Below are 17,271 nucleotides of genomic sequence, written 5' to 3' on the forward strand. Positions count from 1 at the left end.
TCTTCTTATTGGGTGGTACCGAGTTACATAGCCGTTGCTGCTCTAAAGGGGAGGGGCAACACAGCAGCAACATTAACACCATCGCGGACATGATGATTGCGTAGATAATAAGACCGGAAACATTTTTTGGGTGCTCCATCAACAAAATGGTTAATTTATTTAGTGATAAGGGCACAGCAGCAGAAGTAGGAGTCATGCCCTTTCTCAGGCTCTGCTCTTCTTCACAGACAACTTCATGATTCCAACAAGTTTATACTGCTGAATAAATGCTTTGCAATACTATCAGAGTAAATATGGGATAATTCTAGTGAGTTCTTAGTTCTAACAAGGGCATTGTCGATGCTGATTTTAAAAGATTTTTTCCCCAGCTTCCTTGTTAGCATTTTTTCCGAGTTGATTATTTTCAGACAAGTTCAGGTTTCTAAACCATGCAGCAATCGAGAAGGCTGTAAAATCTCAATTTGAAACACTTACCCTTATTGAGAACGCTGATGTCGGCTTGAAACCCTAAACTTGTCTTAACCCCTAAACACTTTTTGTTCTTACAGTATGATTGTAACCCGGTTTTAAATGGACGATCATAAAAAATAGGCTACAGACACCGAATCGGACCTGCAGTGTAAATCCAGTTTGAGATGAAAGTGCGGTGAAAGTTGCCGACCTCCGAGGCAGAATGGAAATTGTGGAGTTTGCAGTCTGAAATGGATACATGAGGTGATGAAGTGCGTGCGTGCGTGTGTGTTTGAATCCAAGTGAGTCCCTTGAAGTTGAAGTATGATGCAGCGCGCCAGCTCGTCTATAGATATTGATAGGGCTGCCATTTACCTGAAGGGTTCGCCACCAATGACAAGTGCGTCTCTCTGTTCGTCAGCACGTACGCTGACCTTCTTCATCTCGCCGTGCCTTTCCAACAACTTCTCTTTTTCTAGACATTTGTCAGTCTGTTTGGCTTTCTTTTTTTTTCCTGACACATTACGGATTTTAAAAAATAAAATCCCAAGATGGTAGTTAATGATCGCTATGGCCCTAAATTGACATCTGTCATAAGCCTTGTTTTTTTTAAACCCAAACCCTACTTTAAAATCCTAACCCCAACTATAAAACCCCCAACCTTGTCTTGGGACCGTCATTTCAAACTTTAAACCTGACTTTGAAACACTAATCCTTACTCACAACCCTAATTCTGACTTGAAACCCCATTTAAGCCTGTTTTAATACTCATTTGAAACCCAAGCGTGTGTCGAACCCCCAAAAAACGTCATTTGAAGACGTAAACCTGCCTTGAAGACCTAGTTTGACATCCCAACCATGTATTTGAAATCCTAACTGGCTTGCGTTGAACCTTAACCCCAATCCTTCAACTCTGTCATAGAGCACTTTAATCTAGTGATGGGAAAATGAAGCTTCATGAAGCACTTGTAATATTTTTTGACTCCTCTAGATGCCACTCTTGGTTGAAAGATGCAGTGGAAATGTAATCAATTTCCTTTGCACTAGCCTTTATATTTAAACCAAGAGCACCATCTAGGGGAGTAAAAAATATCACAAGTGCTTCATGAAGCTTCATTTTCCCATCACTACTTTAATGTCCCCCAAATGAACTCCCCCTGGTGTCAGTTTTTTTTTACTTTCCTTACTTCATGACCTAATATGAGCTCAGGTTCTTAAGCAATTCCTGGCTTTGGTCGTCATCCAGCAAATAAATTCGGCATATTGCCAACTCGGAGCCCCAATTCAGAACATATTAGCCTCCCGGCCGAGCAGATCGGAATCAAGTGCTGTGCGCATGTAGGCAAATTGTCGTTTCAGCAAATCATTGGTCTTACAACGTTAGGTCAAATCAATGCGTGAGTGCTTTTCCATTTAGGCTGGTTTCCGACATTACGGGGCAAAATTTGTTTCATCCTCGTGTTCCGTATGAAAAAGATGGCGTCTCACCGCTGGCCCAAACTGTGAGAGCACTTTTGAGGCGGTGAATAAATAATATCCAAAACGTCGAGCGATTTTTTTTCGGAAAAAATCTGATTTGGCGCCATGTCAATTATGGAAATGACTCCGTGTGGTAACAAAAGGTGGCTCAGCTGGACTGACGCATACGCGGCGAGCCGCATGTGGCGTGCAGGCCGTAAAAAACATCGAGCGGGTAACGCTGAGTGGCGGGCAAACGGCAGGAGCTCCACTTGGGCTTGCTTTCTTTTCAGCATGTTGACGTAACGATCTTGGTAATTCATTTCGAACGGATTGGCAACGGCAGAGAAATATTTTTGTCTCACGACTCAACTAACCACACATTTATTTACTGGTAACATAACATTTATTGTGGGAATGCTGAAGCATTAAATATCAACTTTTCCCCATTCGTTTTCAATGGGACAGACATTGAAATTTTCCCAAGTCCCAATTTCCTCCCCCACTTCCATACATCATTACCACCTGTCTGATACTTCTCTTTTTTTATTTTTTTTTTATTCTTATTTTTTTTTTATTATTATTATTATAATTATTATTATTATTATTATTATTTTATTATTATTATTATTTTTTTATTATTCTCTGTCTGATACTTCTTAGTGGCGCAGTGCATTACCAGGAGGTCGCAGGTTTGAATCCCACCTCCGACTGTACACTGCAAATATAGCCATGACCATTATGCTAAGTGATATACATGTATACCAACTGACTACCCTGTCAGGAAATAGGTTATAATATCACTGAAATGATTAAATGCAATGTTAGCTTTCAGCATCAGATGACACTTTTCAAAATAAACTCCGCTTGGGTTACTTTAAAAATGTATCTTTCAATTTACTTCATAAGCACATGCATTCAAATTTTAGCATTCAGCTTTTCAGGATCCCCACATACCTAAAAAAAAAAAAAAATCAGAAAGAATCGATTGTGAGGCATTCCATTGATTGTGTTGGATTTGATGAAGCAATTGATGAAAAATAGAACAGCTACAACCAGTAAAGAAGATTTTCATCAAACTATTATAATGAATCAATTATGCAGATGAACTATCAATGAATTATTAATAGAATTGATTCCCAGTTCCCAGTTCCCACAAGCTAAATCCCCCAAAGAAGCCCGGATCCAAGATTCGAACCTGGGACCTCTCGACGATGAGGTTCACCATGAATAACTATTAAAACATCGCAGAAATCTTCAAGGTGTAGCCATGACGTACGCTACCATTACACCCTGACTAGCTGCTAGCTTGCAGCAATATTGCCACCTAGAGGACTGGAGAGGAACGGTTTCAATACAGACGTGCTCAGTAGCTCATTAACATTACAAACGTCTCGTACTTTTTTGGTGGTTGTTGTATTATGGTTTTTGAATGAGAGCCATTCTTGTTTTGGGGCTGTTATAAGGAACATCCTTTATGTATACTTCAACTTTAATAATAGCTGACTTTTTTTGGGGGGGGGGGCTCGCATAAAAAGCGCTGTGTCCCTTTTTAAAGGACACACCGCCTATGAAAACACGTTTATCGTCTTGCATAAAATTGAGGTCGGCGCAGTGGCCTGGTGTTATTTGTTTTGCGAGCGCAGGTATGAATCCTTCACGCTTGATTTATTGAAAATGTCTTATTACAGCCGTTGTCAAAAAGGCAATTTTTTTTGTCCCAAACCTGCACGGTTTGTCTTGAAAAATGGAGCCCTGAGGCTGGAACAAAAAAAAAAGATTGTATTTAAGTGTTGTGGTAAAGATCACACCTGTCGCAGTCTGGATGGTGCCAAGGAAAACAAAACAAAAACAAAAAAAACAGGGTAATAGATATCGCACATCATTGGTATCATCAGAGCTGGCGCAAGCTTCATCAAAGCATCAATCTCTCGTTGGAAAAAGCAGCGACGCGACGCTCGTGATTAATGGCCGACGACGTGCTACTTCTTCACAAGCGTGTTCATGAATTAAACAAAAACCGCTATTCCCTCCACTTCACGATTTGCTTGTTAGGACACGCTTAGGTTTCACCGTGTATTAAATCAAGGTTTTCCAAATGTCTTCCGTTTGCGACCTTTTTTGTTGTTGCAATATTTACAAGCTTCACTGCCATAAAGTGCTTCAATTGGAACACGGTGTCGGAGGACTTGAATTGGAGTTTGTTGTTGCTGTTGCAATATCTCTCTGTCAAATGGTTGATGTTGTTTTTAACAAGACAGCGGCGACACAAAAGTAAGCCCTTGCTAGCATTATGCTAGTCAGTCCTCAAAATCCTAAGCAAACTGTTAAAAAATCATTGGAAACATTATGAAATACCCCGTCTGACTTGTGAGCTAGTTAGCCTAGCAAGCTACGAAATGGCTTCGTAATGTAGTTTGTGCTTTTAAATCTTCAAATTGACTGCCCTACAAAGGAAACGTCAAACAGAAAGTGACACGCTTGTTTTCACATATTAGCTTGTGCGCTAGCTTGTGGTATGTCAGAATGCTGAGCTATGCTTGTAAAGTCCTCAACTGTTGTGCGCTATTGTTAGAGTAGACAATATTAAGTATTGTACTCTTTGCGTGTTCAATTAACTGAATGGTGAGATTCTGGTGAAGAAGTCCCTTTGCAAAGGTATCAAAAGCTTTTGATGACAACAATTGAACTCTCTCAAACAGTGGTCTTGTTCAGATTGTGTGTCCTCTGCTCCGGCACATCATTATTTATTGAAAAGTGGGTGAATACGAAAAGTCTCCTCCCATCAGCCCACAGTACATTTGTTTACAACTCAGTGAATACAAGAAAATCCCCCCTTCTGTTCCCATAGGTATAAATCAGATTAGAGAAAAACAATAATCAGCCTGTGCCTCCCTTCCGACCGGCTGAGACCGGTCCTAGACTCCCTTCAAGATAGCAAATGTAAAAACCCGTTGCCCTTCTTCTGAGAGTGAGACAGATAATACAATTCTATTCATTGAGCCATACTGCTATAACTAAATCCAAAACGGCTAAAATATAAATTTAAACTGAAAAACAATGTTAATAACTCATCACTATCTACCAAATAAAACATAAAAACCAGATGACAATACTAATGATCAAGCATGCTAGCAATAAAAAAAAGATAGTAAAAACTCCTGGTAGTCTTGCCATGAAATAATGTCCCCGTAGCAGGTAAATGTAGGCTATATTTACGATGCTATTTATGTATTTATATTCATATATCTGTCTATTTATGTATTCAATTTTTCATAATACATGACATCATATCATAACACATGATGACTAAGTTTCATAACAGGCTAAAAACAGGTGTCGTGATCATAGAGTCTGCGGTGTTGTCATAACCACGCTAGCCCACTAATGTAGCATTACTTAGCTAAGCCTATACAGTCATCCACGATTACTAAAAAAAATAAATAAGCTGCCTGTGTGTGAGATTAACTTGGCACACAATTAATCAAAAATCAAATGCAATACATTTTTAATACAGTCTATTGTGCTTGTGAGCTAACAGCGCGCTACTGTCGTCTGAACACGCTAATGCTAGTGGCTTCTCACGTGATGAAACAAAACAATTAAACTCATCAAAATAGACTCTGGAGAGGCAGTCCTTCTCAAACATCTCGCAGGAAAATTAAAAGTTATGCGCGTACGGTTGGATTTTCAATATTCAACACTCATTTATTTAGCATTTTATGAGCAGGTTGTATAAGAAGATTAAGTACGTAGTCAGGAAAATGCAAAGTGTACAGATACGGATTATGCGATGTGTGCGCGCTGCATAATGATGAATCGTAAAATGTGAAGTATTTTCTATTACAGAGGAATGAAGGGTGTGTGTGTGGGGGGGGGGGTGAGTGAGAGAGTGAGCGAGAGAGTAATGGAGTGTGTTTCTGAAGCGGCGTGCCACAGGGATGAGCACAACGTGTTGTGTCTGTAAGCATCCTTTTCACTGTCACTCAGGCAAAAATTATCATTTGGAAATGTTATCTTGTTCACTTTCCCCGGAATACAAATGATATTGGCATAATATTTGAATGGAAACAATGGCACTGTTGCAACATTGAAATGATAATAAGCACTCCCCCCCCCCCCCCGCCCCCCCCCGCAAAGTGAAAGGAATAAGATTGACTATGCAAGTCAAAGTTTTCTGAGTATTCTCTGAACATTGTCTTTGGCGCTTCTAAAAGTTTGGTGACTATATTGTATGTCGTGTTTACAAAAATATAAATGAGTTGTTTACAAAATTGGTTCGTAATTTCGCTTAATTGTGGGAATGTTGAAGCATTATATATATGTTATTGTGATTTTTAATTCTCCACGCTATTTTTGCCGCGTAACAATTGCCACATCATACTTTCGATTGACACCGTTCAAATTTCAACTTGCTTCAAAAATTCCCGCCTCCCGGGGTATACATCGTCTGATTTCACTTATTCACAGTATTTGCACAATTAAACGTTAAATATCAACTTTTCCCCATTAATTTTTTTTTTTTTTTTTTTTTTTTTACTGAGAGCTCAGTATTGTTCATTCGACATGTCATCATCCTTGCTCTCTCTTTTTCTTTTGTCTTTTTCATTTTTTGGAATATGCGTGTGCATGTGCGTACGTGCGTGTATGTGTGTGCTAATTAATTCAACTAAAACCTATTAAAAAATCCCATACCGTTCACCTAAACCGAATACTTCAGAATCCAGCTAGAGTCGTGAGGTTGTCAGGAGACCCGAGGAAGGATCAAATAAAAAAAAAAAAAAAAAGTGAAATCCAGCACCGACCAGACGTCACCTACTACCCACCGGGTTACCAACCAGAATCTTTCACCAACCCCAGAAACGTCTAAATTCCAACAAATTAGGGAGACCTCAAGAGACCAAAGGAAAGACTAAGGGAAGGAAGGAAATTCATTTTCAATGGGACTGACATTGACATTTTTCTAAGTTCCACTTTCCACGCCCGCTTCCATACGTGCAACTGCTCATTATTACCACTTGTCTGATATTGCTCAGTGGCGCAGTTGGTAAAGTGGATTGTCCAATAACTAGGAGGTCTTGGGTTTCGAATCTCACCTTTGACTGCACATTGCAAATATATCCATGGCCACTATGCTAAGTGATATGCATGCACACCGTATCAAGAAATGGATTTTAATTTCACTGAAATGATTAAATGCATGCCAGCCTTCAGAATCAGATGACACTTTTCAAAATAAATATACGCCATTAGTCATGATTTCATACAAGTTAGCTCAGTGGTTAGCGCAATTACCTTCCGCCACGGAGTACCTGCGTTCAAACCCCCGCTTGGACCACCTTTTTAGTACTTTAGTAATTTATCTTTTAATTTATTTCATAAGCACATGCATTCAAATCTTAGCATTCCGTTTTTCAGCATTCCCACACAATTTTTGCAGAAATTAACATTTGGATGTTTACCAAACATATATTTGACTTCTATAAACATCCAAGTTGACAAACACACATTTTTACATTCCCTTGAGATTAAAATACTGCATTAGATGTTTAAAAAAAAAAATTGGGCTCATAAGTTTTGTTGATGACTGGATCTTGTTTTTGATGTTAACAAGGAGACGCATGCGTCCTCACCAACCCAATCTCAGTGACCTGCCGTTTACCAGCCCGACTCGGCCGAGCTGCTTTCTAATGCCGCCTCGCCATTCCGCCCGAGGGCGCGAGCACGTGAGCGGAATGGCGATGAAACGATCCCAATCTGTGGGTTAGTTACACGCCAGTCGTCCCCGAGAGACTTTGTCATGCCACGCCGACGGAGGTGATGGCCAGATTGCGGCTCGTGCTGCGTTTGAGGACACTTCTCAGTGGAGGAATGGCCAAAAAGATTGGTCGTCCGCCCGCCTGGTTCTATTCGTTCTTTTTTTTCTCATTGCGTTCTTATCTGGCTGCCGTTGACGTGCTTTGTTTCGGCACACATATGGCACTCATTTGTCTCGTCAGCCATCTCGGTTAATCCTGCGCGTGGTAAATGAAAGTTCTCCGAGGGTCTTCACAGGCGGCAAAAGTGCAGTGCGACCTCCACTTACCGGTGGGACTCGACTTGACGCCTGGTGAATCTCATTTTAGGCGAACTAACTGTCATACATGTCATGTTTCGGTTCTGTGGGGTTGGTTTTTGTTTGTTGTTGTCTGTGGTTGGTGTTTTTTGTCTCGTGTTCCTGGTTTCATCCCGTGTCTCGTTATGTCCAAGCACGTCCACCTGTGTGTGTCTTCCCTTCCCCAGCTGTGTTGGTGTGCTGTGTCTGTTGTGTTTGCCCAGTGGGTGTGAGTGCATTGCCGATGTTTTGTGTGGAAGTTCATGCGTCAAGTTTTCATCACGGCCAAGTCGTCTTGGTCACCGCTAAGTAGCCTTCGCCACAGCCAAGTCATTGGCACAGCTAACCAAGTCGTCTTGGTCACAGCCAAGCCGTAGCGACTCCACAGCAAGTCAAGTCAAGGCAAATCGAGTCCAGTCACATTCTGTCAAGTCATGGCGACCAGTCGCGTCACGTCCTGTCCAGTCACGGCGACCAGTCGCGTCACGTCCTGTCCAGTCATGGCGACCAGTCTCATCACGCCTTGTCCAGTCATGGTGACCAGTCTCATCACGCCTTGTCCAGTCATGGCGACCAGTCTCGTCACGCCCTGTCCAGTCATGGTGACCAGTCTCATCACGCCCTGTCCAGTCATGACGACCAGTCACGGCGACCAGTCGCGCCACACCCTGTCCAGTCATGGCGACCAGTCTCATCACGCCTTGTCCAGTCATGGCGACCAGTCTCATCACGCCTTGTCCAGTCATGGCGACCAGTCTCGTCACGCCCTGTCCAGTCATGGTGACCAGTCTCATCACGCCCTGTCCAGTCATGACGACCAGTCACGGCGACCAGTCGCGCCACACCCTGTCCAGTCATGGCGACCAGTCTCATCACGCCTTGTCCAGTCATGGCGACCAGTCTCATCACGCCTTGTCCAGTCATGGTGACCAGTCTCATCACGCCTTGTCCAGTCATGGCGACCAGTCTCGTCACGCCCTGTCCAGTCATGGTGACCAGTCTCATCACGCCCTGTCCAGTCATGACGACCAGTCACGGCGACCAGTCGCGTCACGTCCTGTCCAGTCATGGCGACCAGTCTCATCACGCCTTGTCCAGTCATGGCGACCAGTCTCATCACGCCTTGTCCAGTCATGGCGACCAGTCTCGTCACGCCCTGTCCAGTCATGGTGACCAGTCTCGTCACGCCCTGTCCAGTCATGGCGACCAGTCACGGCGACCAGTCGCGTTAGTGCTGCCCAGTCACGGTGACCAGTCTCGTCACGGCGACCAGTCGCGTCAGTGCTGCCCAGTCACGGTGACCAGTCTTGTCACGTACTGTCCAGTCATGCAGACCAGTCTTGTCACGCCTTGTCCAGTCATGGCGATCAGTCTCGCCACGCCCTGTCCAGTCATGGTGACCAGTCGCGTCAGTGCTGTCCAGTCACGGCGACCAGTCGCGTCACGTCCGGTCCAGTCACGGCGACCAGTGTGTCACGTCCTGTCCAGTCACGGCGACTCGTCACGTCCTGTCAGTCTTTTAATATCGTGACATGACAACGACAATATTGTGGCAGTTTTAATATCGCAATATCACGATATTGCCGTTATCATTACACCCCTACATACATGTGTTAAAAAAAAAAGTAGCACACAATTTAAAAAAATATGTGGTCATATCGTGTACAGATTTTGGTTCACTTTTTTCTTTTATGCGTTACATAAAGTGTGTTTTTCACAAAAGGTTTCCCTTCTGGTTGTTTTAATGAAAACAAATGACTTTTTTTCTCCATCCTACGTTTGAGCATTAACACAGGAAAAAGCGCTGTATGTGTGAAAATGTAGTGAGAAAACAGGATAAACGCGCACACACACACACCGATGCAGTGTTACTTACACACAGGGCCGCCTCTCAAAGCGCCTCCTCTGCAAACGTGTCACCGTCGTTATGATCGATGGCCGCACTTCTCACATATCAGCAGAGAGGAAGTCGTCGTTTCAACATTGATCGCGTCAAATAAAAAGTTGTTGCTATTTTTGCCGGCGCGGGGCTGATAAGAAGCCAAAAAGGTCGTCCTTGGCGACGGCATCAATGCGAGCAACAATGTCATCAGCACTCTCGGCCGTGTCGCAGCTGTTTGTTGTCTTGACTAATTAGTACTCATGTACGTTTTTAGTTATTATTAATTATTTATTATCATTGTCTTCAATGTGGCAAAAGCTGTTCCATTTTTTTTTGTCACAAGTTAACTATGTTTTTATTCATGTACAATATTACAGACGGCTATTTCAGGGGTGGCCAAGTTGGGTCCTCGAAAGCCCCCATCCAGCCTGTTTTCCATGTTTCTCGCCACTAACGCACCTGATTCATGATCAAGGTTGTCATCAGGCTTCTGTAAAGCTTGCTGATGATCTGATCATTAGATTCAGCTGCTCTGAAAGAGGGAGACAGGGAAAACAGGCTGGATAGTGGCTCTCGAGGACTGAACTTGGCCAGCCCTGGGCTATTTATTTAAAAACACATTCATCATTTTGGGGGGTGGAGGAACGGATTAATGGCATTTACATTCATTTCAGTGGTGAAAGATGATTTGACTGTTATGAACATGGTCATGGAACAAATTAAAGTTGTATCTCAAGCCTTCACGTCTCTGACTCTCATATCAGGAAATGGATTATAATTTCTATGAAAATATTAAATCCCACTTTAGACCGATTGCAGTTCAAGTTTTCTTTTTATTCATTTGTCATTTAACTACAATTAAAAATGTGTAATTTTAACATAATTTATCTTTCAATTTCCTTCATAAGCATTCAGCTATTAGCATTCAGATTCCAGCATTCCCACCATTTCTGCAGAAATTGCACGTAGTCTAGTTATTAATAATGTACGTTTCAAATAAGTATTAATAAATTATCATTATCATCAATGTGACAAAAACTGTTCAATTTTCTTCATGTCATAACTGATTTTTTTTTTTTATGTACAATATTACAGACGGCTATTTATTTAAAAACTCATTCATCATTTTGGGGGGGGTGGAGGAACGGATTAATGGCATTTGCTATCATTTCAGGGGTGAAAGAGGATTTGACTGTTTTGAGTTATGAACATGGTCACGCAACAAATTGACGTTGTAGCTCAAGCCTTCACGTCTCTGCATGAAACCGCGGAAGACAAACAAGCAGGGATGATGAAAGTAATCAAGGTGGAAGTTGAACGTTATCGACTCTTCACCGTCTTGGCAGCTGTCTTCCAAATTGGGCCTGGCGGGACTGATTTACTTTGAGATTTGCATTTTGTTTCCTTTTTTTTTTTTTTTTTTTTTTAGCTCTTAATTGTTTGTCTTGTTTGCTATATGATAATCCTTTCGGAGCCGACATGGTGATTCCAAAAGAACTGTCAGATTTGGCATAGTTGACCGTGTTAGCGTTACGCAATCAAAGGTGAGATGAATGTGCAGACATGCGGTCTTGTAAATAGTCCTTCTTTGATGGTGCGATATTACGCTTGTTTGTTGAAGACAGTGCATGATATGCTTTGTTGTCATGTTCAAAAAAACAAAACTTTTTTTTGCTCAAGACAGTACATGGTATGCTGTCAGCTGCATAAGAAAAACAAGACATTGAATCCATTTTTGACAAGTTTGATTTTTTAAGTGTTGTATGTTCATGTTGCCATGAATTTAAACTTTTCTATTACTATTTTCTTATCATTTTCATTGCTTATAAACGTGTTAGTCACAAAAAGTGCATGACATGCTGCTGGCTACGTAAGAAAAAGTACCCAAATCAATGGAAAAATGAAGTAATCACCCGATGAAACTCTTTAAGGAGTAAGTGAAACTAAGGCTTGTTGTCATGGAAACAAGCTTATTTATTCAAGATAGTGCATGATATGCTGCTGGCTACGTAAGGAAAATACAACTTTGGACTCGGCTGTCTTTGCCGTCTCATGGTCGACGGGCGACGAGTCATACTTCAATATTGCGCAATTAAGATTCCAATGCTTAAGAAAGTGCATGATATGCTGCTTACAACCACACTGGAGGCCTGATTTGCTCGACTCTGCATACAAATAGAGGGACTTGCAAAATCACACATCGCGCTTGCTAACATGAAATCTTGCTTGTGACAAAAAAGTATACCCGACTAACGTGTCTCGCCGTGTGCTGTATTAAATACAAATGTGCGTTTGCTCCCGGCTGATAATTATCATTGTGTCTTTCCTCTCCACGCTTCCTATCTAACCTGCTGTTTTCTCGCTTTGCCCCCCCCCCCCCCTCACGCTATCAGTGGAAGGGACAAAAAGCAAACCCAGAGGTGAGTTATTGCCTCCATTTTCTTGCCACATGATTTATGTTGCACACCGCTAGCAATAAAGCGCACGCGGCTCGGCCTTTATATCCTCCTCCGGCCCACCTCCGGAGCCGAGGGGCGCATTAACATAATGGCGCTCGTGGCCAAGCGTTTGGGTTTTTCTTCACTTCACTCTTATTCTTCTGCAAGAGCAGCTTGCTGATGCTCGCGGTATTGTCGTTATTTCACGACGCGCGTCCCTTGTTGTATTTTAGTTGTCTAATTGTTATTCTCACTTTCGGGTAACAGGTTCGATATACGTTTGCAGCAAACCATATCGAGTCATACCTCATATGAGAAGCCGTGGCAAGGGCTTGCTAGATATGTCATTATTTTTGTCATTATGCCCTCATGTTGGTGGCACAATAACGAGAAAACGTGTTTTCTTCTGTTGTTTTTGTCCAAAATTAATACAGGTAGATGGAAAACAAATGTGCAAAAAGAAACTGTTTACCGACATAAAAACCAGAGAAATATCAATTGCAACATAACAAGTTTCCATTTCAGTGGTTTGTCATTTTCACTAGGAACATGGTCAAAAATTACTTTGCCACAAACTATATTGAGTTATATCTATATTTGCTAGATATGTCATTATTTTGTCACTATGCCCCCACGTGGTGACACAATAACAAGAAAACATGTTTTTTCCTGTTGTTTTTTTGGTCCAAAATTAACTCGGGTAGAAACTGTGCACTACGTGCCAACACAAAAAAAAAAAACAAGAGAAATGTCAATTATGACATAATAAGTTTGCATTTCAGCGGTTTGTCATTTTCACGAGGAACAAGGTCAAAAATCACTTTGCAACAAGCTAAATTGAGTCGTATCTCATATGATAGGCCACGGCGAGAGCATTCCATGTCCGTCATTATTTTGTTCATTTAACCTCATATGGTGACAGAATGAGCAAAATACATTTTTTTATGTTTTTGTCCAAAAAAAAAAAAACATGGAAGGAGAAAGTAATTTATACTATGATTAATGCTGAAAGAATATATACAAAGATTTATTGGTTATTGTAAAACTCAAGTTCCATTTACTTCTTATTTTCACTAGTAACGTCATTTATTTATTTATTTGTTTATTCCGTTTTCACATGATGATGCAATGACAATAACACGTTAAAAGCCTCTGCCGCTCATCCTATGTGGGACTAGTCAGCATCATTGCTATTTTCTAAGTGTCATGACTACATAAGTTTCCATAAATTTCAATACGATTGTATTTTGGAGTTAAATGTGTTTATTATAAGCATAATTGCACTTTTCCCCAATTCACCATTAAGTTGAGCTTCTTCCGGTTTCTGATTGGCTAAAATGACTTTGACCTTTTATCGTTGTGTTTTAGAGTCACAACCCCAAAATATATCAGGTTATATCAGTAGAAGCTCATCCTCCTCTACAGCAGATTGCGTAATATAGTTCACCAGGACACAATACGTTTTTCTGACCCACATTCCGATGTGGATATATTGTCTTTTTTTTTCTTTTCTTTTTTCCTGCTGCACACACACACAAAAAAAAGACAATGATAAGAAGTAACCCTCCTCCCCACGGGAATATTTATTGCCAGTCCATCCCTTCGACCGCCCCCACTGCGCCAAATCACAGGGGAGGACTTTGCTCGGCACCGCCTGAGTGGAGCGCACTTACTCAGTTCACAGCCTCAAAAACAAAAAAAAAGTCCTATTTGACGGGGGTTAGTGCAGCGCATTGCATTGTTGTTGTTGTTTTTTTTTGTCTTTCCGTTTTTATGGGCTCTTTAACATTTTAATGAACTCATTAAACATCGCACTAACTGCAAAGCACGTCGCATGATCCGACTGATGAAAGCCTTCACAGATAAAGAATGGATGCTCGAAAGTTCTGTCCAAAAATAAAGTTCGGCAGGTTAATAACTAGAGACTCCCATGAATAAAATACATAAATTAAAAAGTCTTGCTGTGAATACCTCAAAAGTTGCACAGGTTGAAATGAGATTACTGTAAAAATGTGGATTAAAATAAGACTACAGCCATAAAAACAGAAGGCAACACAAAGTCACCAAAAACCACACGGGTTAAAACGAAACTACTGCAAATCCCTCAAAAGTTGCACAAATCTGCAAAATGTTATGCAAATTAGAATTTGCCATAATTCATCAAAAGAGGACAGGGTTAAATATGACCACAATAACCAGTTAAAACAATACTATTGTAACCCACCCCCCCCAAAAAAAAAAAATCTGAGGTAGCAAATCCAGGTCCAGAAAGTAAAAACCCTGCCACAATTTGGCTTTAGCCTCAGGTGCTAGCTAGCTAGCTGCCTAGCAGGTAAACGAGAACCATTAGAGCTAGCTAGCTAGCTAGCTAGCACCTGAGGCTAAAGCCAAACTGTGGCAGGGTTTTTACTTTCTGGACCTGGATTTGCCACCTCTCACCAAAATTGGAACAAGACGACTAGAAATCTGATTAAAAATTGTGCAAATGATTACTGTAATTCATCCAAAAGTTGCGCAGGTTGAAATGAGACTTCAGTAAATGCCCCGAATTTGTGTGGGTTAAAAAAAAAAAAACAGTACCTTAACTCTACCAAGAATTGCGCACACTAAAACAAAACAACCGTAAATCCACCCCAAATTGCGGCTGTTAAAAGGAGACCGCCATAAGTTGCACAAGCTAAAACAAAACAAGTGCGGGATTCATCTGCTTGCAGTCAAATGTGACATGACATGGCGTCCATTTGTAATGTGGCCAAAGCGATCATAGCCTTTGCTTTTACCATAATTGCATATGGATTTTCATAACCGGATCAGCGGCATATCGGGAAGGCCCGTTTTTGATCCAACGTGCCCTCGTCGATTCTGAAGGGTGACGGGCAGCTCCGGATCCGCTTTACATCTCAAGTTTGAAGACATGCTTCACTCTGGACAGGTAATTTAGCGATTAGCTCCTGCTAATGGATCAGAGCAAGATTTAGTGCTAATTAGCTAGCGTCCTTAAAGACTTCTTAAATCTTTCCAATCAAGGAGAGCAATAGCTTTAGCGGCGAGGGTTTATTGCCCGGGTGTTGGCGCTAACAACATTTCTGTCAACGTGAGCGATGACTGCCGGTGACAAATATGACCTTTCTCTCGTTATTGCAACAATTTAGCTGTAATATGTGTTATTCCTCTTTGGGCTGACACGGAAGGTCAGTGAAGGTGACACAGCGTGTGGCGATGTTGTGTTGACTTCAAGGAGCACTTGATAAAAAGACGGGGGGGTAAGCAAGCAAGTCTTATCTGCTTATTTGAGCCAGTCAGTCCCAAGCGTTCCCATTATCAACACTTTCCAGTTAATGAATGTGTCATATTCACACATGATCCTCCTGATGAATGTACTCGCATTTAACACGCTGTTTGCATAATTGCTCCACATTTTCATACATTAAATACGGTAGGCATACATACAGACAGGACATATAGACGGGTATGTAGTGGAAGTCATTTATTCATTTTGTGTGTACGTCGCTCTTATTCAAGATTAGTGATAGACCGATATGGGTTTTGCAAGGCTGATACCGATTATTAGTAGTATATTATAATTATAATAATATTTCAAGCCGATATTCATTTGCAGTAAAAGAGAAAAAATTAGCGTCACAATAAAAAAAAGTAAATATTTCTTGAAAGTTTTCTACTGTAAATAAAGTAATAAACATAAATAAAAAAAAATTATTTTTATTTTTATTTTTATTTTTATTTTTATTTTTATTTTTATTTTTATTTTTATTTTTATTTTTATTTTTATTTTTATTTTTATTTTTATTTTTATTTATTTATTTATTTTATTATTATGTTAATTTTTTTTCATTTTTTTTATTCAAAATAAAAAGTGTAGGGAGTTCCCAGTGTTAGCAACATTTTTATAAAGGGGAAATTAAAATAAATCCATAAATAAAGAAATACCCTGTATCTCACTGAGTGAAAAATATTAACCACCAATAAGGATGTCATTGTGGCAATTTTTCTTTCATTTCTTATTTATAACTTATTGGCATGTGAAAAAGGGATTGTCTTATTTTTTTGTTTTCTGAATTTTAGTGAATTGATTATTGATTTGCGGTTATGTTAATACAAATATTTTAAAGTATTCTTTTTTTTTCTCTCTGCGGTATCGAAAATGGTATTGAGTATTTTCCTGGGTATCGATATCGAGTTTGAAATTTTAGTATGGTGACAACCCTACTGTAAACACATAATGGAGGCGTGGAAGTGCCAACGTGGATAAAAAAAAAAAAAAGCTTCGACTGGGTTATGTCGTTCGAACATATTAATAAAGTTGTTCAAAAGTCTTGGCAAAGTCATTTGAACGTATCGACAAAATTGTTCACGAAAAACATGACATTTTTCCCATAATGCCAGTGTGTTAAAAGACCTTCAAAAAATGGTAAATATCATAAATGCTATAATTTCAACATGTGTCAAGTATTTCTTTTTTTTTTTTTTTTTTTTTTTTTGTGTCAAGTATTTCAATATCGCAAAATGTATCCAGAGTTGGCCGTTTACTGTAAAACTCTCTGTGTAAATGTAAACCTTCTGTAAATATGAAGCCTGCAAAGTGTGCGTGAGAGCCACCCCCCCCCCCCCCCCTCTCGCCTTTGTTACATTTAATTGCAAATTGCACTAGAACACATATTAGCTCAATTCCCATTTTCCCGAGCTGTGCCATGAATGATAACCGAACGGGCGACGGTGTTTAAACTGGAGAAGCTGTTAGCTGTTTTGAAATTGCCTCCGCCGTCCGTGTTTGCTGGTTAAACTCTCGCGCCGCTGCCGGCGCGTTATCGCCAAGGCCGGTCGAGGAGTAATAGATTTCATTATAAGTGTAAGAATATCTTTATTTGCAGCCGGGGCGGCGATAGAAATGATGAAAAGGTTGTGAAATGTATTGGAGTGAAGGTTAAGCG

General features: G+C 40.6%; 1 protein-coding gene across 2 annotated transcripts in view; it reads left to right on the top strand.

The window, feature by feature from the left end:
* The window catches only part of LOC147171642 (cell adhesion molecule 2-like), a 135,438-nt gene that overhangs the window by 82,364 nt on the left and 35,803 nt on the right, over window positions 1–17,271 (top strand). Inside the window, exon 3 of one of the 2 annotated variants that reach the window (XM_086079913.1) lies at window positions 12,278–12,304. The exons of the other annotated variant lie outside the window; for it this stretch is intronic. Within the exon in view, the coding sequence (XP_085936039.1) occupies window positions 12,278–12,304 (27 nt within the window). The remainder of the gene's footprint in view (window positions 1–12,277; window positions 12,305–17,271) is intronic. 2 annotated transcript variants of the gene reach the window in all.

Source organism: Leptonotus elevatus, chromosome 7 (genome assembly GCF_054856555.1).
Source record: "Leptonotus elevatus isolate MCC_2025b chromosome 7, RoL_Lele_1.0, whole genome shotgun sequence".
NCBI classification, from domain to species: domain Eukaryota; kingdom Metazoa; phylum Chordata; class Actinopteri; order Syngnathiformes; family Syngnathidae; genus Leptonotus; species Leptonotus elevatus.